This window comes from Rhinopithecus roxellana, chromosome 16, assembly GCF_007565055.1.
Source record: "Rhinopithecus roxellana isolate Shanxi Qingling chromosome 16, ASM756505v1, whole genome shotgun sequence".
Classification (NCBI taxonomy): domain Eukaryota; kingdom Metazoa; phylum Chordata; class Mammalia; order Primates; family Cercopithecidae; genus Rhinopithecus; species Rhinopithecus roxellana.
In genome coordinates, this window is record NC_044564.1 from 23,696,904 (window position 1) to 23,720,949 (window position 24,046).

Consider the following 24,046-nt stretch of genomic DNA (forward strand, 5'->3'; position numbering starts at 1 on the left):
TTGGTGTCAGAATTGTGCAAAACCGTTTTTTCCTTTTAAAAAGGAATGACAGAATTAGAAAATCATCATTTTGCAATCATAGTGTAATAATAAATTTAGGCAATGATCATAATACATCCTAAAACTAATGCATGGAAGTTTGTTTAAATAAAAGCAGTGTACACACAGTCTCAAAGTATCACTGCCACTACAGAGTTACACAGGAGAAAAATACCTTTGCAACAAAGAGATCCGGAAAATATCATCTGAACTAATAATTAACATCAGCATCACAAATAAAGGGACAAATTGACATCACCTGTGCAGTAACCTGAATCTAATTATGAGGAAATAATCAGACAAATCTAGATTTTAGGAAATTTTTTTGAGACGGAGTCTCGCTCTGTCACCCAGGTTGGAGTGCAGTGGCGCAATCTTGGGCTCACTGCAACCTCCGTCTCACAGGTTCAAGCAATTCTCCTGCCTCAGCCTCCCGAGTAGCTAGGATTACAGAAGCCTGCCACCACACCTGGCTAATTGGCTAATTTTTTGTATTTTTAGTAGAGATAGGGTTTCACTGTGTTAGCCAGGATGGTCTCAATCTCCTGACCTTGTGATCCGACAGCCTCAGCCTCCCAAAGTGCTGGGATTATAAGCATGAGCCACCGCACCGGCCAGGAAATTTTGTTAGGACAATTTAACTAGATCCTTGTCAGCTGTCTTGTACAATGTCTATGTCAATGTGGGATCCAGAAACCTTTGGAAGAGCAACTGTTGGTGAAGAGAGGTTACTCCTTCCCCTCTCCACCTCCTGGGGAGGGGAAAAATGAGTATTTTTCTGCTCTGAATCCAAGTGAGGAGGAGCTTCACAATTCACAAAGGTTAGGGATGCCTACAAGAACGGGAGTGGAGCCAGACAGGTTGGATGTCTGTTTGGACAGGAGACTTGCTGATGTGAAATGTGTACCTATCTAAGCAGCCAAAGAGGACAGAGGAGGCAGGGCTGGGAGACGGAGAAGAGAATGGAACTGCTTGCCTATATCCTTTGTTTCTCAGGGCAAGAATAAGTGAGTTCCCATGGGTCATATGAATTCTGTGGAATGTGGGTGAGTCTGAGTTATCTTGATATTTCCCTGTTCAAGAAGCCTCTAACTAACTGGATACCAGCAGCAACAAGCTAAGCACATCTTTTGGTAGTAGTCAATAGCAGGACAAAAGAAGTTAATCCAGAGCAATCACTCACATAAGACCCCAGGGAGTCCCCAAAAGTAACATTTGGAGACTCACACATGCACCCCAATGAGCAAGCCAGCACTCACCTACTCCTCAGAGGGGAGCAACAACCAAAAAATATCAGCCAGAGAGGCAACAATCACCAACAAAGAGATCAATGTCTCCTAGGAAAACTAATGTTATCACTCTTAGAACACATCTTCATCCTTCAGTCTCAACGTAAGTCTTGCCCCTGTCCCACGAAGACTGCGCTGACTACTGACACAGCATGTGAATAAGACACTGCAGTGTTTCTGCACATGTAACCCAGAACTTAAAGTATAATAATAATTTTGAAAAAGACACTGCAGTGAAGTGACTGCCCATGGCATGGATATGCCTCTCTGAACTGGCATTCATCAACACAGTCCAGGTCTCCTCCAGTCCTTAGTCACCAGGACACAGAGAACACTTCTGAGAGAGACCTCTCTTATTCCTGCCCAAGTGGTTCCAATAGGACCAGAGGCTCACTTTCCCACTTCTAGAAAGCCCAAGACTCATTTTCGAGCAGGTGCAACTTGGAGCATAGGAATCTCTTTGTGATGGTCCATCTGCCTAAGACACAACACCTAGCCATCCCCTCTTTGACTCCTGCTGCTTCACCAGTGCCCTAACACAGAAAGTAGACACAAGGTCCCAATGTATCTACCCTGGTCACTTACTTACTTTCTTTCCTCATTCTCCTTGCATTTCTCTCTCCTCCCATTCAAGTCAAAAGAAGCTCTTCTTAGTTACAAATTGGGAGATTCAGGTGAAACTCTGTTCCCTCGCATAAGAGTTGTCCAGAACATTTTGGATATTCTCCTAAAATCTTAGGCTTTGGGAAGTTAGAACTACAAAGATCATTTCTTCTGCTCTCTGCCTTTCCTGTCTTTCAAGAAATGGGCACGTCAGCCTAAATGCTAGAACTGGTAATAATATGGGGGATAGAAAACAAATGGACATAATAAATCACAATAATTACCCTACAACATTTTAAAATAAATATATCACAGTCAACAAACAAGACAAAAACTTCACAGAATAAAAGTGAGTGCAGAATGTTGTTACTGAATGTTAAAAGAGAAAGGTTTGGCTTGAGACAAAATATTCGGGAAAAGCAGATAGTCTGCCTCAATACTTTTAAAGAATCCCATCACCTTTAAGAGTATATACAAATAACTGGGGATAGAGTCACTCCTTTCTTCAATTTTTTAACTTATTTATTTTTAAATAGAGACGGGGTCTCGCGATGTCGCCCAGGCTGGTTTCAAACTCCTGGCCTCAAGTGATTCTCCTGCCTTGGCTTCCCAAAGTGCTGGGATTACAGGCATGAGCCACCACTTCCAGCCAGAGTAACTCTTGTATCAAAGGGAGAGTTTCTTTAGAGCAGTAGCCCAGTGATTTCTGAAAATACTTTGGAAACATCTTATAAATGGCTGCAGAGGATTGATCCTAACACACTGGGTAGTGGAGGGGCCATCCATGTGAAGGAATCTGAGGACTAGGAAGCAATAGAATCACATGATGCTACAGCTAGAAAAGTCCTAGAGATCATCTAGAACACCGCCTCCATTTACTACTTCAAGAAACTGAAGTTGACAGTGGGATGACTTCTAAAGTCAGAGAGAGACAGCAGCAAACCCAGGTTAAGAACAAGGACTCAACTGGGCTTGGTGGCTCAATGCCCATAATCCCAGCACTTTTGGAGACCAAGGCAGGCAGATCACTTAAGGTCAGGAGTTCAAGACCAGCCTGGCCAACAAAAATACAAAAATGAGCCCGGTGTGGTGACACATGACTGTAGTCCCAGCTACTCAGAGGCTGAGGCAGGAGAATCACTTGAACCAGGGAGACGGAGGTTGCAGTGAGCCAAGATTGCGTCACTGTACTCCAGCCTGGGTGACAGAGTGAGAGAGACTTCATCTCAAAAAAAAAAAAAGAAAAAGAATGAACAAGGACTCAATTACTTTTCTTAATAATAACTTTGTTTTTAATTGTAGAGATGGGGGTCTCACTCTGTTGCTTGGACTAGTCTTGAACTTCAGCCTTAAGCCATCCTCCCGCTGCAGCCTCCCGAAATGCTGAAATTACAAGCATGAGCCACTGTGCCTGGTCAAAAATAACTTTCAACTATTAAGAAAAATTTAAGACCATAATCCCATATCCTAGAGACAAATTTGGTTAATATTTTGATAATTATTTTCCTAATAATTTTTCTTATATGGTATAGATGCATTTACATAAGTGTATACATGTGCTCAGGCTGCCATAACAAAATAACACAGGCTGGGGAGCTTAAACAACAGCAATTTATTTTCTCACAGTCTGAGGCTGGAAAGCCCAAGGTCAATATTCCCACAAGGTTTGGTTTCGGTGAACATCTCTTCCTGGCTTGCAGATGGTCACCTTTTTGCTGTGTCCTCACATGGTGGAGAGAGCAAGTTCTGGTGTCTCTTCTTCTTAAATGGGCCCCGGCCCTATCAGATTAGGGCTCTACCCTAATGACCTCATTTAACCTTTATCACCTCCCAAGTCCTATGTCCAAATACAGTCAAATTGGGAATTAGGGCTTCAGCATATGAATTTGGAGGGGACACAATCAAGTTCATAAAATTCTGCCCTAGCCTCCCATAATTCATGTCTTTATCACACGCAAGATACATTCATTCCATCCCAACAGCCCCAAAAGTCTTAACTTGTTCAATTTCCACTTCAAAGTCTAAAGTCCCAAGTCTTATCTAATTATCATCTAAATAAGACTTGAGTGATCGTGAGTAAAGACTCATCCTAAAGCAAAATGCCTTTCCAGCTATGAACCTGTGAAACCAGACAAGTTACGTGCTTCCAAAACACAATGGCAGGGCAGACATAGGCTAGACATTCCCATCCCAAAAGAGAGAAACAGGGAAGAAAGGAAGGGGTGACAGGTCCTAAGCAAGTTCAAAGCCTACCAAAGTGAATTCCATTAGATCTAAGACTCAAGAATAATTATCTTTGGCTTGATATATCTATCTCCTTGGCTTTTCAGGAGCTGCCTCGCTGTGACAGGCCTGCCCTCTTACATAATGAAGTAAATGACCTTGCCCCCAGGTCCGTGGTGAGGGTGGCAGCCCTGATGACCTCTGTCACTTTGAGGGTAATTCTTTCCTTTCCCTGGAAAACAGCACAGATTCACAGTCAAATAGCTCTATGGTCCAGTCTTCTAGAACCTAAGAAGTCCAACAGTCTTCCTTCACTCATTTCTCTCCTCTTGCATTTTACCATAAGCAGTAAGGGAGAGCCACATCACATCTTCAAAACATTGCTTAGAAATTTCTCCTGCTAGATATGCAATTTAATTGCTCTCAGGTTCTACCTTCTATAAAACACTAGAACACAAGTCAGCCAAGTTCTTTGCCACCTTATAACAAGGATCATCCTTCTTCCAGTTATTTCCTTCTGAGACCTCACAAAAATTGTCCTTAAAATCTACACTCATACCAACATTCTGATCATGATTAATTATACATTTTCTAAGGTGGAAGTTTTCTCTGTAGCTCTCCTCTTTTCTTTCTAAGAAAAATCTTTCTAAGAAAAATCTTTCTAAGATTTCTGCCCTCACCAGAATCACCTTTCATGCCCATATTTCTAACAATAACCCCTTTATGGAAATCTCAGTTTTTTCTAGCATGCACCTCAAAACTCTTCCAGCCTCTACCCATCACCCAGTTCCAAAGCTACTTGCAAATTTTTTAGTATTTGTTTCACCAACGATCCATCTCTTAGTACCAAAATCTGCAGTAGTCTTCTTGGATTGCCTTAACAAACTACCTTAGACTGGGTATCTTAAGCAACAGAAATTTATTTCTCACAGTTCTGGAGGCTAGAAAGTCCAAGATCAAGGGGCCAGGTGATTCAATTCCTGGTGAGGGCTTTCTTCCTGGCTTACAGATGGCTACCTTCTTACTGTATCCTCACTTGGTAGGGACAGAGTTCTGCTATCTCTTCTTCTTATGAGGGCATCAGCCCTATCAGATTATGACATCACTTAACCTTTATCACCTCCTCACAGGCCATATCTCCAAATATAATAATATTGGGGTTTAAGGCTTCAATATATGAATGGGGGATAGACACAATTAAGTTCATAGCAATGAGTCTTAAATTGCTTATGTATATATATGCATATATACACACACACTGAGGGTTTTAAGTTGACCCTTAAACAACATAAGCTTGAACTACATGGGTCCTCTTACGGATCTTTTTCAATGAGACACAGACAGAAAATGCAGGATGTGAAACCCACATATACAGTGGGCCAAGTTTTCATATAGGTGGGTTCCTAAGGGCCAAGTGAGGAACTTGATTATGCACAGATTTTGGTACACGCAGGGGTCCTGGAACCAATCTCCCAAGTATACTGAGGGATAACTGTAACATTTTTTTTTTTTTACCAAGTTTCACGACAGTGTTCCTATTATCCAAAGCATGATTTTTAATAAATGCATAATATTCTACCTTAATGACTATTATTTTTTACTGCTGTTTAACTATTAAGTCATTTTCAAATTTTGCTACTTAAATAATTCTGCAGTGAACATCTTTGTACATATATCTTTGTCTGCTGTGATGACTGAGGATAAATTTCCAGAAATTCAGCTGCTGAGTCAAAGTCGATTACTATTCAAAGACTTGGTATATATTGATAAACTGCTTCCCAGAAACCTGTAAGAATGTATACCCCCATCTGAACACAGATTATAATTAGAATAAACTTTTTTTATAAACAAAAAAAGATCTATATCATAAATGACCAAAAAGGCACAGATTTTTTTTTTTTTTTTTTGGTGAAACAGAATCTCTGTTACCCAGGCTGGGGTGCAGTGGCATGATCACGGCTCACTGCAGCCTCCACCTCCCCAGGCTCAGGTGATCCTCCTGGCTCTGTCTCCCAAGTAGCTGGGACTACAGGTATGCAACACCATGCCTGGCTAATTTTTGTATTTTTTTGTAGATATGAGGTTTTGCCATTTTGCCCGGGTTGGTCTAGAACTCCTGGGCTCAAGTGATCCACCCATCTCCACCTTACAGAGTCCTAGGATTACAGGAGTGAGCCACAGTGCCTGACCAGATTTTTTTTATTATTATATTAAAGATTTGGCCAGGCGTAGTGGCTCATGTCTGTAATCCTAGCACTTTTTGAGCCTGAGGTGGGCAGATCACTGGAGGTCAGGAGTTCAAGAACAGCCTGGCCAACATAGTGAAACCCTGCCTCTACTAAAAATACAAAAAAACTTAGCTGGGAGTGGTGGCATGGCCTGTAGTCCCAGCTACTTGGGAGGCTGAGGCAGGAGAATTGCTTGAACCCAGTAGGCAAAGCTTACAATGAGCCAAGATCATGACACTGCACTCCAGCCTGGATGATGGAGCAAGACTCCTTCTCGGGCCGGGCGCGGTGGCTCAAGCCTGTAATCCCAGCACTTTGGGAGGCCGAGGCGGGCGGATCACAAGGTCAGGAGATCGAGACCATGGTGAAACCCCGTCTCTACTAAAAATACAAAAAACTAGCCGGGCGCGGTGGCGGGCGCCTGTAGTCCCAGCTACTCGGGAGGCTGAGGCAGGAGAATGGCGTGAACGCGGGAGGCAGAGCTTGCAGTGAGCCGAGATCGCACCACTGCACTCCAGCCTGGGCGACAGAGCGAGACTCCGCCTCAAAAAAAAAAAAAAAAAGAAAGAAAGAAAAGAAGGAAGGAAGAAAAGAAGGTAGGTTAAAGAGGACAATAAATGAAATGTACGGTTATTGATTAGATCATGGCAGGGGAGGGCTATAAAAGTATATCAAAGAGATATCTGCGCTCCTATGTTTGTTGCAGCACTGTTCACAACAGGCAAGAATTGGAAGCAGCCTAAGCTTCCATCAGCAGATGAATGGAAAAGGAAAATGTGGTACATAAACACAATGGAGTACTATTTATCCATAAGAAAAAAAAAAGATGAGATCCTGTCATTTGCAACAATATGGATGGAACTGGAGGACATTATGTTGAATGAAATAAGCCAGGCAGAGAAAGACAAACTTCACATGTTCTCACTCATTTGTGGGAGCTAAAAATGAAAACAATTGAATTCGTGGAGACAGAGAATAAAAGGATAATTACCAGAGGCTGGGAAGGGGAATTAGGGGTGGGAGGAGATTAGGGATGGTTAATGGGTACAAAAATATAGTTACCTAGAATGAGTAAGATCTAGTATTTGCTAGCACAATAGGGTGACTATGGTCAACAATAATTTATTACACATTTTTAAATAACTAAAAGAGTATAACTGGAATATCTGTAACACAAAGAAATGATAAATGCTTGAGATGATGGATACCCCATTTACCTCGATGTGATTATTACGCATTGTATGCCTGTATCAAAATACTCACGTATTCCATAAATACCTACTAGGTACCCATAAAAATTAAAAATTAAATAAAAAATTTTAAAATATAAAAAAAAGCTTTCAAAATATTTTGGGGGACAATTAGGGAGTTCTTAATATAGACTGTATTATAGACAATATTACTGTATCAGTCTTAAATTTCTTGATCGTGATCATGGTATTTCAGTTATGTTGACTTTCCTAGCTCTTAGCAGAAACATGCTGATGTGTTATAGCGTGTGCACCTTATATTCAAATGATTCATAAAATACTTGTATTTTTGTGTATGTATGTATGGAGAGACAGAGCAACATGAGAGAAAAATAAGAGGGGGATGAGGGAAAGAGCAAATCTGGTAAAATGCTTGTCACTAAACCTAGTAAAGGGTAATAAGTGCTCTTGGTACTGTTCTTTCAGCTTTTCTAAGAGGTTTTATTTCTCAAAACAAAAATATATGAGGAAGCAGGCAAAAGACAAGAATGGCTTATTCATAGAAAAATAACATAGCCTGTAAACACATGAAAAATGTATGAGAATAAAGTTGCTTGATTATTTAAGGTTTTTTATTTCCTCCTGCCCTCTTGGCATTTGCGCTTTAATCACTTCAATTGCATTTCATCAATGAGATTTGGAAGGAGTAGGAAGTGAAATCTCAATTACATTTTGCTTCTCATTAGCAGTCCTAGAAAAAGGTTTAAAAGATTAAATCAATCAAAATGAACTCATTACAATGAGTTTTGAAAAGGACCTGTAAACCTGGTTTTCAATTCAGATTCTTCTGACCTCCTATGACCTTAAATGTTCGGCCCTAAATAGCAAAAAACAAAAGTTAGTAATAAATCATATGAAAAATAGGTTTTCTTTAAATAAAGAAAAAAAATGTTCACCTCTACCATTGGCCTTTACTTTTATCAGGAAAGTGGGCCTATAGAATGTACCAAATTGAAGGCAACCAACGGATTCACAAACCATGGACAAAGGTTTTCCTTTTCAGAAACAATATGAAGGAAGCAATATAACACAGTGGCTCACACAGAGGTAGGGGCTACTAAGTCAGGTTTTCTGTGTTTGAATATTTACTTCACCAGTTACTAGCTATGTGATTTGTGGCGAATTACTCAATCTATTTATGCTTCAGTTTCCTGATCTCAAAAATGGGAACAACAGGCCTAAAATCTGTCTTAGGGGTGTTGTGAAGTTTAAAAAAGTTAGAATACTTAAGGTCTCAGAATGGCATCTGGCATACTGTAAGACCTCAATAGTGTTAGCTGCTATGATTTGTTTGTTTTGAAACATGGTCTTACTCTGTTGGCCAGGCTGCAGTGCAGTGGCACAATCATGGCTCACTACAGCCTTGATTTCCCAGGCTCAAGTCATCCTCCCACCTCAGCCTCCCAAGTATCTGGAACTACAAGCACGTGCCACCACACCTGGTTAATTTTTTTTTTTTTTTTTTTTTCCTGTAGAAATGAGATCTCAGTATGATGCCAAGGCTGGTCTCAAACTCCTTGCTCAAGCAATCCTCCTGCCTCAGCCTCCCAAAGTGCTGGGAACCATGCCTGGCCTATAGTTCTTATTATTGCTAATATTACAACAACAAATGATACAATCATTACCATCATCTTCAACTTATAGTTGATGAAGTTTGGCATGAGATTCAGAAAAAACAGAGTAACATAAAAGTATCACAATCCCCCCCCTACACACACACACACACCTACACACCCGTATACACATCACAGGTTGGAAAAGTGAAATAGATCAGACTCTAAGTCAGTCCTTTAGTGTCCCAAGCTGTTTTGAGGGAAACTGAGGAGAAGGTAACAATATACCAAAAATGTATGGCTCATTTCAAGAAGTAATCTGTGTGATCTTAACAAATCAATCTCAGGAGAAATAAGTCAATCATTTATCAAATTTTATTGAGGTGTACTATGCGTCAGGTGTTGAGTCAAATGCAAAGAACAGAAAATGGAACAATGTCTGTGTCTTTTAAAACTTGGTGTTCATGTCAAAGAAATATACGTATGTCATATGATGGATGTGCACACGGAACAGTGGAAGCACACAGGAGAGACCTAAGTTAGACTTGGGGGAAGCAGAAAACAGCACAAAGATTACCCAGAGTGATGATATTTAAGCTGAGCCTTAAAGAATAATAACAGGTAAACAGGGATAGAGGGGGTCAAATCATTCCTTCAGGGGTAGAAGCTAGCAAATGTAGAAAAAAAGATGAGCCCTACTCCCCTGCCTATAGCCATACAAAACCAAAAAACTTCTCCCTAAAGCTAAAAGACAGATAGCCATCAGAGGAAGGCACCTGAACAGATGTGCTTCAGGAATATCTTCTGCTTACACACATGACATCCCCACCCTCCCCAGCTCAGAATAACCCATATTCGGAGAAGCAACAGAAAGCTACAATTAAGAGATTCGTAGACAAGTTTCTCACTTACAACACTGGGCGGCAGCAGTGGGCAATGGCTTCCTCTGGCTTTCTTCTTGACTAGAATACTAGAAGCAGAAAGGAGAAAATAGATAAATAAATATAATCAGAAGCCCAAGTAAAGAGAGGGAAAAAATCACAGCTACCTATAAAAAAGTTTAGTGTTTGGAGACAAAATTTTTATTGAACAGAAACAGAACATCCTGCTCCTATTTTCTCTGTGTGATCCTGACATATAGGCCAGACTATCGGTTATGACCCTGGCCAAGTGAGACAGGCTAAATACAGCAGGATAATGAAGAACTGTCCTGACCAAGGGCACCTGGGCACCCACTCAGCTCTGCCAGGCAGCTGTAGAAGGTTTGGTCTTAGAATCCTTAGAATATTTCACAGTCCTCTGAGTTTTCCTAGAGCTAATGTTTAGGAGATTTCCCTATTCAGGTGATGCAAGTGACAACCTATCTGGGGTTATTTTCTCATTTTTAAGTAATAGTGCTTCTTTGCTCATAAGGTCACATGGGAAATAAGTGGAACTGCTTACCTAAGCATGTGGTGCAATACCTGGTATCTACAAGAGTTCCTCTCCCACTAGCACTGTAACCTCTGCCATCCCACTCACCACGACCACCACAAAAACAAGTACACAGTACTGAAGACATAAGAAAATGTTCCATAAAAGGAAAAGAATTATGTCCAAATCTTGAGGATGGGCCTGATTTAGAAGGCAAAACAGAAAGAGAAAGGCACAAACAAATCAACAGAGTCTGGAAGACAGTGAGGACAGTCTGGTTCAGAGTCCATTGGAGAATTAGAAAAATATATCTTTGGCCGGGCACAGTGGCTCATGCCTGTAATACCAGCACTTTGGGAGGCCAAGGCAGGTGGATCACCTGAGGTAAGGAGTTCGAGACCAGCCTGACCAACATGGAGAAACCCCGTCTCTACTAAAAATACGAAATTAGCCGGGCGTGGTGGCACACGCCTGTAATCCCAGCTACTAGGGAGGCTCAGGCAGAAGAATCGCTTGAACCTGGGAGGCGGAGGTTGCGGTGAGCCGAGATCGTGCCATTGCACTCCAGCCTGGGCAACAAGAGCGAGACTCTGTCCCAGAAAACAAAAGAAAAGAAAAATGTATCTTGGCCAGCAACTTGCAAACATGAGATTTGGAGTTCTCATCCTGATCTGGTCACTTATTCATAAGCTATGAGATCTGAGGCAAGTCAGAGCTTATCTAAAACTGCCAATGAATGAGTTACTTATTAACTCAACAAATATTGATTGAGTATCCACTATGTACAAAGCCTTGTTCTAGGCACTGGGAAAACAGAATTTGTAAATCATGGTAAGAATTCGAACTTTTCTAGTGTGCTGAGAAGCCCTTTTGGGTTTTAAGCATGAGAGGATTATGATTTGATTACACTTTTAAAAGATCTGGCTGCTGTATGAGATGAACTTTAGGGAACACTGGGGGAAATAGAGTAATTATTGCAACAATCCAGACAAAAGTTAATGGTGTTGTACAAAACATTATGAGTATCAGTAGTTAAGAGCATTTCAAATGGTTGGGATCCAAAATACAAAACACTTTTTGTATATAAATACACTTTATAAGCAATAAAGTATGGTACAAATGTCAGAGGTAGATACTGTTATTACTAATTTCCATGGAGAATAAGAAAAGTCAAGCACAGTGTAAACAATATGATAGCACTAGCAAAACTGCCAATCACAAAAATGTTCAAAACATCTTTTTTTAGACAGATTCTCGCTCTTTCGCCCAGGCTGGAGCGCTGTGGAGTTATTTCGGCTCACTGCAACCTTCGCCTCCCGGGTTCAAGCAATTCTCGTGCCTCAGCCTCCCGAGTAGCTGGGATTACAGGTGTGAGCCACCACACATGGCTAATTTTTGTATTTTTAGTAGAGATGTGGTTTCACCATGTTGGCCAGGCTGGTTTTGAACTCCTGACCTCAGGTGATCTGCCTGCTTCGGCCTCCCAAAGTGCTGGGATTACAGGTGTGAACCACTGCACCCAGCCAAGTTCAAAACATCTTGAAGGTCAAACATCCACTCCAAAGTAATAAAAGGACTTGGTTATAAATAATAGCCACTACAAATAATTATGATTTTTATAAACAGTACATAGACATAACCATGAGGAATCCCAAAATTTTAAGTATTAAGAAGAATTCAGACCTAAGAGATCAGAGTAGACATTTTCAGAAGCTATATTTAATGAATCTGTTCCAGGTCCAAAACAGAAAGCTTAAGTCCAACTAGAGTATAATTAATAATGTTAAGATGGCTAAGAAAAAAGCTACAAAATCTACCTACAAAAAACAGACAAGGATAGTAGAAGAAAGGAAAATTACAGGCCAATTTCAATTATGAATATAGAGACAAAAATCCTAATTAATAGATTACGAGGCCAAATCTGTCATATAAGTGTGTAATATTAATATGTGAATATGTATGTATATGTGTGCATACATATGTATGTTAGCATATAAATGTATATATATCCTGTCCAGGTGGATATTAAATGCTAGGCCAGTTCAATATCTGAAAATCTACTCATGTAATTCACCATATTAAACAGATCAAAGGAGAAAAACTATGTGATCTAATGGATGCAGAAAAAGATTTGATAAAACCCCATACTTTTTCATGACAAAAATGCTTAGAGAATAAAAAAGAAAATAGAATTTCCTTAATCTGATAAAGAGTATCTACCAAAATCAATGGCAAACGGCATACTTTAAAACTTATAAAGCAGTCCTCTTACAGTCAGAAGATGGACAAGGCTCTCCAGTCTTACAATGTTAAAAATTATACTAGACGTCTTAGTCATTGAATGTTTTAAATAAAAGGTCATGAGAAACAAGAAAAGTCTGAGAAAATATCACAACCAAGAGAAGCCTAAGGAGACATGACAACTAAGTGTAAAGCAATATCCTGGATGAGATCCAATAACAAAAACAAAAAAGATACAAGGTAAAAACTAAGGAAATCTGAATAAACTATGGAATTTTAGCTATTTTTTAGCTAACAATAAAACAAATAAAAAATTCTCTTTAGCTAATAATAATGTATCAATATTAGTTCATTAACTGTAACAAATGTATCATACTAATGAAACTGCCTTTGCAAAAATCATAACTAAGGAAAGTATAACAGAGAAAGAAATCAGACCTAACCAGTTTCATCATGCTTCTAAACTTTAAGCTGTCCTTGTTCATTCCTGGGCATAGGCTGAACTAACTTGATAATAGCCCTTTTCCAAAAAGAACCCCTTCTTGCCTGGGGACCACTCTGCCTTTGCAGGACTAACAAATTAGCTACAAGATTAGAAATCACTTTAGGGGTCATGCAGCCTCTGGCTCCAAGAGTGTCCAAGAGTCTGAACCTCCCCAAATTGCTCCTGGAATAACATCACTATTATAAAACCTAAGATCAGTGCTTGGGATATCTTGCAAACCCTGCACTAGATGGATCAGCTGACACCACCCATCTGGCCCAACCAGTTCTGCCATCCCACCCAGGAACAGAAGACAGCAAGAAAAACTCACTTCTACCTGCTATCATTCCATCTCCAACCTAACCAATCAGCATTCCCCACTTCCCAAACCCCTACCTGCCAAATTATCTTTAAAAACTCTGATGCCCAAATGCTCCAGGAGACTGATTTGAGTAATAAGAAAACTGCAGTCTCCTGCACAGCTGGCTCTGAGTGAATTACTCTTTCTCCACTGCACCTTCCCTGTCTTCATAAATCAGTTCTGTCTAGGCAGCACATAAGGTGAACCCGTTGGGCAGTTACACTAATGTAAGATGTTAATAATAAGGGAAACTATAAGATGGGGTTGGGGGAGGGGATGAATATCTGCTCAACATTTCTGTAAATCTAAAATGTCTAAAAAATGAAGTCTGTTTATAAAAATATATGTATAAACAGGCCTGGCACAATGGCTCATACCTGTAATCCCAGCACTTTGGGAGGTCAAGGTGGGCAGATCACCTGAGGTCAGGAGTTCAAGACCAGCCTGGTCAACATGGTGAAACCCCATCTCTATTGAAAATACAAAAATTAGCCAGGCATGGTAGCACATGCCTGTAACCCTAGCTACTTGGGAGGCTGAGGCAGGAGAATCACTTGAGCCCAGGAAGTGGAGACTGCAGTGAGCCAAGATCGTGCCACTGCACTCCAGCCTGGGTAAAAGAGTAAGAATCTAAGAAAAAAATATATATTTTATATATATTTATATAAAATGTATAAACAATCCAAACATGTAGAAACATAAAGTGTAATGACTGGAAGGAGAATAAAAACTAATTTAAAGATGCAAAACCTAGTTACATAGAAAATCTAAGGGAATCTCTAAACTATTAGAACTATTAGGGGTTGATGAGTAAGATCAATACTTTAAAAAGATGAGTAGCAAAGCATTTACTTATGATAGTAATGTGATAACCAACTAGATAGTGTAATTTTTAGAATGTACCATTTGCAACAATTAGGAAAAAAAAATCTAACAAAACTAGTATAACACTTACATGGAGAAAAAATATCTTCCCCCCGCTATAGTCTGAAAACTTGTATCCCACCACCCCTGCCCCCACCAAAAATTCACCTGTGTGATGATACTAGGAGGTGGGGCCTTTGGGAGATGATTAGGTCATGAGGGTGGAGCCTTCATGAATGGCATAAGCACCCTTATAAAAGAGGCTCCAGAGAGCATGCTTCCATCACATGAGAATACAGCAAGGTGCTGTCTATGAACCAGGAAATGGGCCCTCATCGGACAATGAATGTGCCAGTGCCTTGATCTTGGACTTCCCAGTCTCCAGAACTATAAGAAATAAGTCTCTGTTGTTTATAACCTATCCAGTTTGCATTTTTATAGCAATCCAAATAGACTAAGACATCCCCTATAGCACTTCTCAGCTTCTAATACCCAACTATATTTATTATATTTCTTGCTTACTTGTCTGATTCTGCCTATGTGATCCATGAGGGCAGGGATCTTCAACTTCTGATGTATATTAAACACAGAATAGTGCATGGTACATGGTGCTTAATAATTGGTTTGGTGAATGAACAAATCTCACCAATAAACAGGGAAATACAAATTAAAACAATTTCTATACTCATTAGATTAACAAAAATTTAAAATCTGATAACATCAAGTATCAGTAAGGAAACAGTGAAACAGGAAAAGGGTAAATGTAAATTGGTACAATCACTTTAGAGAGCAATTAAGTAATATCTAGTAAGGTTGAACAGAGCATATCCTACAACCAAGCAACTATCCTTCCAGGTATACACCCAGAGACTCTCTCAGATATAAGCATAGAGAAACAGGTTCATAAATGTTCACTGCAGCATGCATTTATAACAGTGAAAACCTAATTGCCCATGAGTAGGAAAAGTAATACAATGTGGTACAATCCAACTCTATAAAGTGGTAGATGCCTAAGTCAGTCTTGATTAGCGCTTTTAGGCCCACGAGGTATATGGGAAATGTTATACACTGTAGAATAAAAAAGTTAGACTCTATATTGTATTTTTAAAATGATTTTGCAGCAAGTGTGATGAAATCTTAATAATTATTGAATCTTAGGGATGGGTATACACATGGGTTTCCTTTTATTTTTCCTATATTTGTATGTATACTTAAATGTTTTCCATAATAAAAATAGAAAAAGAGAAGAGACAGAAGCCAACTTGAAGAAACTCCCATTGACCAAAGATGAGATCATTTTAGTATCAAAAACAATGTCCAGCCTGGGCAACATAGTAAGACCCCATCTCCACAACAAATTTTTTTAAACCTGAGTCTCCTGTAGTCTCTGCTACTTGGGAGGCTGAACTGGGAGGATCACTTGAACCTAGAAATTTGAGGATGTAGTTAGCTATGATTGTGCCACTGCACCCCAGCCTGCACAACAGAGCAAGACCCTGTCTCCAAAAAAGAATGATTGCAATGGGTCGAAATACATGATCAAATATACCCAAATTTATAAATACATAGTAATATTCCACTTAAAAAAGAAAACAACTTACTGGTCACCTTGAGAAGTTACTGAGGCGAAAGTTTATTTTTCTAAAAATAGATAAGAGAATATTTTTCTTATAAAGACTGTATTTCAGTGAACCAAATAGCTGGTAAGAGAAAATATTTTTTTATAGACAAATCATAGCTAATAAATGCTGAAGGGATAATATAATTAGACTATCAGGCCAGTCACAGTGGCTTCTGCCTGAAATCCCAGCACTTTGGGAGGCCGAGGTGGGCAGACCTTTAGAGGCAGGAGTTCGAGACCAGCCTGGGTAACAAGGTGAAACCCTGTCACTACAAAAAAATACAAAAATTAGCCAGGCATGGTGGTGCATGCCTGTAATCTCAGCTACTCAGGAGGCTGAGAAACTCGGGAGGTGGAGGCTGCAGCGCCACTCCAGCCTGGGCGACAGAGTAAGGCTGTCTCAAAAAAATAAAAATAAAAGAAAGAAAGAAAACCATCATTTTTCAGACTCTAACAAAATAATCATCATCATTTGCAGCTAAAACCACTAGCTAAAAGGCTGATGGAAAAATATCATAATGAATGAAATGGGCTGACAATACTTGAATCCACTGTTGAATTTTAACATCACGCCTATCACAAAAGTGAACTACAACTTAGTCTTCAAATAGATGCACTTTTCAGTTTAAAGGAAGTAAGAGAGATAAAGGAACACGGTAAATAAAACCTGGGGACACAATCAGCAAAATCCACAATGTGCAGAATTCTACAAAACAGATGAGGGTAAGTGAATGATTTTACAACTAAAATTATTTAAAGAGCTGAGCTTGGTGTCTCATGCTTGTAAACCCAGCACTTTGGGAGACTGAGGTGGGCAGATTGCTTGAGCCCAGAAGTTTGAGATCAGCCTGGGCAAATGGTGAAACACCATCTCTACAAAAAAATACAAAAATAAAATAAAGTAAAATGATTTAAGAGACATGATAGCCAAATGAGCACATCTTATCTGGCTCTTGAAACGAAAAAATCAACTATGAAAAAACATCTTCTAGATAATAAAGGAAATTGAAAAGACTAGGTATTGGATGACACTAAGAAATTGTTAAGTTCAACATGATAATGGCATTGTGGTTTTTTTTAAAAAAGCATTATCTGTTAGAGATCTATACTGACATATTTATGGGTGAGACAAGATAATACCTAGGCTTGTTTTTTGTTTTTGGTATGGAATCTTGCTCTATCACTCAGACTGGAGTGCAGTGATGTGATCTTGGCTCACTGTAGCCTCTGCCTCCCGAGTTCAAGCGATTCTCCTGCCTCAGCCTCCCAAGTAGGTGGGATTACAGGTGCCCACCACCACGCCCAGCTAATTTTTGTATTTTTAGTAGAGACGGGTTTTCACCATGTTGGCCAGGCTGGTCTTGAACTCTGACCTCAAGTGATCTGCCCACCTTGGCCTCCCAAAGTGCTGGGATTACTAGCATGAGCCACCACACCCAGCCAGATTCGTTTTAAAATACTCCAGAAAAAAAAGGGAAGAGTAACTGTATTTTTTCATGTTTCAAAATTTCCATAATAAAAAAGTTTTTAAATGGAAAAGCAACCAAAATGAGATAACACTTCATACATGCTAAGAATGGAAGAATGGATATAATAAAAAAGATAATAACAAGTGTTGACATGGATATGAAGAAATTGAAACTTTTATACACTGCTGGTAAGAGTATAAAATGTCACAGCCACTTTGGAAAATAATCTGGCAGTCTATCAGTTAAATACAGAGTTACCATGTGATCTAGCAATTCCGCTCCCAGGTCACATCCAAGAGAAGTGAAAAGATATGTCCACACAGAATTTTGTACGTAAATGTTCAAAGTAGCATTATCCATAACAGCTAACAAGTAGAAACAACCCAACTGTCCATCAACTAATGAATGAATTTAAAATGTACTACATCGATATGATGGAATGTTATTTGGCAATAAAAAGGAATTTATTTACATGCTAAAACATGAATGAAACCTTGAAAACATTATGCTAAGTGAAAGAAAACAAACAACCACATGTTATATAATTTCACTTATAAGAAATGTGCAGAATAGGTCCATAGAGACAGAAGGCTGATTAGTGAGTGGATAGGGCTGAGGAGGATAGGGAAGAATGGAGACTGATGGCTAAAGGCACAGGGTTTCTTTATGGGACAATGAAAATATTCAAAATTGTGGTGATATCCATGGGCACAACTATGAAGCTAGTAAAAGCCACCGAATTGTAAGCTTTAAATAAGTGAACTGTGTGGTATATACAAATTATATTTCAATGAAGCTGCTAAAAAGATAAATAGCATAGTGGAAGAAGGATGAAAGATAAAAACTTAGTGAGTGCCATACACTAGAATAAAAACAGAAGGCAAAAATCTGATTTGGAGTTGTGGTGACATCCATAGGGCACAACTATGAAGATACTAAAATCCACTGAATTGTAAGCTTTATATGAGTGAACTGTACAGTATATACAAATTATATTTCAATAAAACTGCTAAAAAGATAAACTGTACAGTGGAAGAGAGGATGAAAGATGAAAACTTGGTGAGTGTCATACCCTACAATAAAAACAGAAAGCAAAAATCTGATATGCAGTTGGGAACCACAGACCAAGAACCATTATTAGAACTTATAAAATTCCACAATTTTTGTATAAGCTATATCTGGTTTTCAAATTGTTTTAGTCCCTTCTTCTGATTCTGCATAATGACACACAGTAAAGCCTATAAAACAAAAAAAGTACAACATGCTTCTTTATCAGGAAAACAAAGATGATGGCAGTCTGAAAGTTTCAGTACCACTCCACAGCCAGGCTTGGGACGAACAAAAACACTAAGTAAAGTAGATGCAAAAAAAGCAGAAATGCTCAGAGTTACTAAGTGGAGAAGGAGGACTGGAGCTTTCAACAACAAAGAAAATTTGGGATGCTGGTGTGGGCATGAGAAGAGTTATACAGTTTAATAACAGAAAGCCTACCAAGAATAAAAGAGGTAAGGGAAAACCCTGAAAAGAGTAGATGTTGCTTGTCCCAAATGCCATTTCTTCATCTTTCATTTAACTCACTGTGGGTTGAACTATGTCCTAAAAGATATGTTAGACTTCTAACCCTAAGTATCTGTGAGTATGACCTTATTTTGAAACAAAGTCTCTGCAGACATAATCAAATTAATTCAATAACTAGTGTCCTTATAAGAAAAATGGAAATTTAGACACAGACACACAGAGACAGGAGAATGCTTTGTGAAGACACAGACAGACACACAGGGAGGCATGCGACAACGAAGGCAGAGATCAGAATGATACATCTACAAGCTAAGGAACAGCAAGGACTGCCAGCAGCCATCAGAGGTAGAAGGGTATAGGATGCTTCCTCCTTCAGAGCCTCCAGATGGAGCTGAACTGATCTTGCTGACAGCCTAATTTCAGACTTCCAGTCTCCAGAACTGTGTGAAAACAAATTTTGGTTGTTGTAAGTTACCTAGTTTGTGGAACTTTGTTACGGCAGCTGTAGGAAACAAATACAGCCATCAAACCACTGCATTTCGGCTTTATGTACTAGTCTATGGATGTGTACTCGTCATCAATCACCAAATCCAATAGCTCTATTTCATAATTCACTTGTTTTAACATGGGCTACTGTCAAGAATTTCTGCCTTGGATCTGTTTTTTTCTTTGTTCCATGAATCTTTCCTGGTTATCTTATTCTCGCTCTTTAAGGTTGCCCTTTCTCAGTCTCTTTTGTTTCTCAGAATTCTATGTTTAAGGTTTCCCAAGATTTTGTTCTTGAATCCTGTCTCCATATGCTCTACCTGAGGAAGTTTTTCCATTCCTATGACTTCAATTGTTTCTAATATATTAATGAAGCTCTATGCCTACAGCTCCCTACCCCATTCAAACCTCAGCTTCAGATTATCTCATGAAATTGTTTATCAAAAATTTCTGCTGAAATATCCTCTGGTATATTTTACAATTTACAAAGTATATCTTACAATCAGACCCATTTTTTAGTAGCCCACATGTCCAAAATAAACAAATTTATCATCTTTTCCCTCCCTCAGCAATAACAAAAACATTCTCCAATCCTGATGTCCCAGGTTGAGCTGAATGTGTTCTCTTATACACACCAGCCTCATCTCTGGAGGTAAGTTAGGACTGGCAAGACCAAACAATGCAATAGTCTAAACATCCTCAAAAACAGGACACAAATAAGAATAATATCCAAAAATCTGGGAGACAGTAGAAGCAAAAAAAATGCCTCCAACTCACACACAAAAGAAGACAGATTCCCTGGTGCAAGCTCCTTCCCTAACAGTCCAGAACCAGACTAGTACCACAGAATGGGAGAATGGGAAGAATAGAATAAATGGGAGATGGGACCTTCTAGTGACATTTCAGGAAATCTTCTAGCTGTCTTTTTTCTTTAACGCAATTTAAATGATTTCATTCTCAGGACAACATGCTCTTGGACCCCTTCCTGGGCAACCTATAAAGAGCATTGGAGATTTCCCCCTATCCCTCTATACTGCAAATAAGGCTGCTCCTACCTCATTATCAGCTCCCAAGGCATTGATTTGCTCCCATTTGTAGGTCCAATATCTGGCTTCCTCCTCTGGGATATCTATCATTAAAAAAAAAGAAGAAGAAGAAGAAGAAGAAAAAGAAAAGAAATCAGATCAGCAGGTAATAAATCATCAGCAGATAATACTTTATTCAGTCTAATGACTGAAGTCAGAGGGTAGTAGTGATGCACAAGTTTTCACTGGTGGTTTGATTCTTGTCATGAACATTATCTCTACTCTTCACAAAAGCCAATACAATGTACGTTATTCCCATTGTTGTTTTGTAGATGAAGAAGCTGAAGTTCAGAGTGGTAAAATAATCTGGCCAGGGTGACAGTTTATAAAGAGATGAGCCATGATTCAAACCACGGTTTGTATGATTCCAAAAACTACATTCTTTCTATGTAACATACTACCTTCCCCTCAGTAAGACCAAAACTATCCAAAGGATTACTCAGAAAAAAAGTCACATGCTGAGATATTGAGATGCTCAAAATTCAAAGGTTTTCTCCAAAAAAAATTAAAAGTAGAATTACCATGTGACAGTTCTCCCACTTTGAATTATATATATGAAAGAGGTGAAAGCAGGATCTCAAAGAGATATTTGTACACCCAAGTTCCTAGTAGCATTATTCACAGTAACCTAGAGTTGAAGCAACCCAAGTGTCCACTAATGGATGAAAGGATTAACAAAATGAGAGACTTGCATACAGAGCATTATTCAGCCTTAAAAGGAAGAAAATCCTGCCACATGCCATAACATGGATAAACTTTGAGGACATTACACTAAATGAAATAAGTCCATCACAAAAAAAGACAAATACTCTATGATTTCACTTATGTAAGGTAACTAAAGTAGTCAAATTCACAGAAAAGAAAGAATGGTGGTTGCCAGTGGCTGTGGGGAGGGGGAAATGAGAAGTTGTTTGATGGGGACAGAGTTTTAGTTTTGCAAGGTGAAAAAGTTCTGGATATCTGCTGCACAACAATGTAAATGTACTTAACACTAGTGAACTGTACACTTAAAAATGGTTAAGATGCTAAATGTTCAGTTATGTCTCTTACCACAATTAAAAAATTTTTAAAAAGAAGCTATTAAAAATACTCCATAGGTTTTATGCCTGGAAAATATTAGATGATCAAATATTTGCTAAGTGAGTCACTAACTGAAAATATTTGAATTCTTAAAAAATAATGGTATAATGGTATATCCTCATTTCTAAATATTTTAAATTGACTATAACACCTTATCCCCAAAACTCACCTTTTAAAAACATCAAGTATGACCATATTACCAGCAGTAAAGAGAAACACTCAGGCAATATATGGATCATATCAACTTCAGAGACATTTAAACAGATACACTTTCTAGTAGCCCACATGAATAAAGCAAATATAGCCCTTTCCTTTCTCCTTTGTTCCACCTGTCCAAAACTTCAGTTCTTTCCCTTCAACTAGCTCTTTAACAATTGGTAGCAATATTTCAAAGTCTTATTTAAAAACACACACACTCACCTTCAAATAGTCTACAACGTAATTTGTATAGTGCTTTCTCATACATATGGTACATCCATAAAATGGTATACTATGCACCTGTTACAAAGAAGGAGAGTGGAAGGTGCAAGGTGGAAGAGGAGCTGCTGCTGCTGCCGGTCTATATGCTCTGATGTGGGATGATTTACCAAGATATATTAAATGCAAAACAGCAAGGCACAGGGAATGTGTTAGAATATGCTACTATTTGCGTTTTAAAAAGAAGATGGTGGGGTGTGTGTGGGTGTGTGTGTGTGTTTGTGTGTGTGCTTATATTCAGAAACTGACTCTGGAAAGATACACAAGAAAGTATTAATAGTGGTAGCCTATAGGAAGAAAATGGATTTCTGAAGGGACTTTTCACTGGATAACGTCTTAAACCATTGTAAATTTATTCCTGCCTCACTCCACAAAAATAGTTTTAAGGAGAAAAAATATAGAGAGATACAAGCATGTTTATCGCAGTGCTATTTATAACAGTACAAACTTCAAACAATCAAAATACCCAACAAGAAGTAGTTAAATTTATTATACAAATAGTTAAAATTAAAAGCCCCAGCTCTAGAGTCAGACCATGGCCAAAATACTTAAATACTCTCTGTCTTAGTTTGCTTATCTCTAAAGTGGGGAATAATAGTTGGGTCTGCCTCAAAGGACTGAAATGAGGATTAACTGAGCTAACATATGTGAATACTTAGTGACATGCCCACCAGCACACAATAATTCACCATAAATGTTATTTTGTTATTATTGAATCTTTTTTTTTTTTTTTTTGGAGACAGAGACTCGCTCTATTGCCCAGGCTGGAGCGCAGTGGCGCAATCTCGGCTCACTGCAACCTCCACGCCTCCCGGGTTCAAGCAATTCTCCTGCCTCAGCCTCCTGAGTAGCTTAGATTACAGGCACACGATACCATGCCCAGGAAATTTTTTCTATTTTTAGTAGAGATGGGGTTTCACCATGTTGGTCAGACTGGTCTCGAACTCCTGACCTCATGATCCGCCCACCTCAGCATCCCAAAATGTTGGGATTACAGGTGTGAGCCACTGTACCCGGCCCTGATTTTTTTAAAAAATCAACCACTAAAAGTAGAAGAATAGTGTCTATTTTATATAATATTTGTAACTATGTAATTAGTGAGTGAAATCAGTCAAAAAGTAATACAACATTAAAAATACAACCATTTAAAGTCTCTGGAAATGGTCCTAAGTGCATGCATCAAACAAAAAAACATTTATTCAAGAATATCTACTAAAATTTGGTGAAAATGGAAAGCATCTGTGGTATCTGAACCAACACCCACTCCCTCCAGTTGATTTTCCCTTCACTTGCAGCTTGGTCTACGTCCCACAAGATAGACTTCCTATTTTTCTGAAATAATAGTTGTTCTGAGTTTAGTTCCTTCTGAGTTAGCTGGAAAATCATGTCATTTTTGCTTAAATTACCATAGGATACAAGATACAAATACACTGAGATCATAAAACAATAGCAATAACAACAGGATATGCAAATATCAATAATATGAATGGTAAAAAATTAAAATCAACTAAACTAAAACAAGACACCATACAAAATAATCAAATAAAGATTGATTGGGAAATACAAAAGACTGCCAATGATGTGCAGAAACAGGCACTCCTCAGATATAATTTATAAGAGTATAAAATGGTATAACCTTTTGGACAAGGAACTTAGTAGATTCCATAAAAAGTAATGAGGTACATACCCTTTGATCCAGCAATTCTACTTTAAGAAATTTATTCTAGACTCAAAATGGGCAAAGATATACAGAGTTGTTAGT

General features: G+C 38.8%; 1 protein-coding gene across 3 annotated transcripts in view; it reads right to left on the bottom strand.

Annotated features, from left to right (window-relative positions):
* UNC13B (unc-13 homolog B) overlaps positions 1-24,046 on the bottom strand; it is a 229,891-nt gene that overhangs the window by 138,230 nt on the left and 67,615 nt on the right. For all 3 annotated transcript variants that reach the window (XM_010385830.2, XM_030920050.1, XM_030920052.1), the window contains exons 6-7: positions 20,698-20,771; positions 10,098-10,155 (exon numbers count right to left, since the gene is read on the bottom strand). In XM_010385830.2, coding sequence (XP_010384132.1) covers positions 10,098-10,155; positions 20,698-20,771 — 132 coding nt within the window. The remainder of the gene's footprint in view (positions 1-10,097; positions 10,156-20,697; positions 20,772-24,046) is intronic.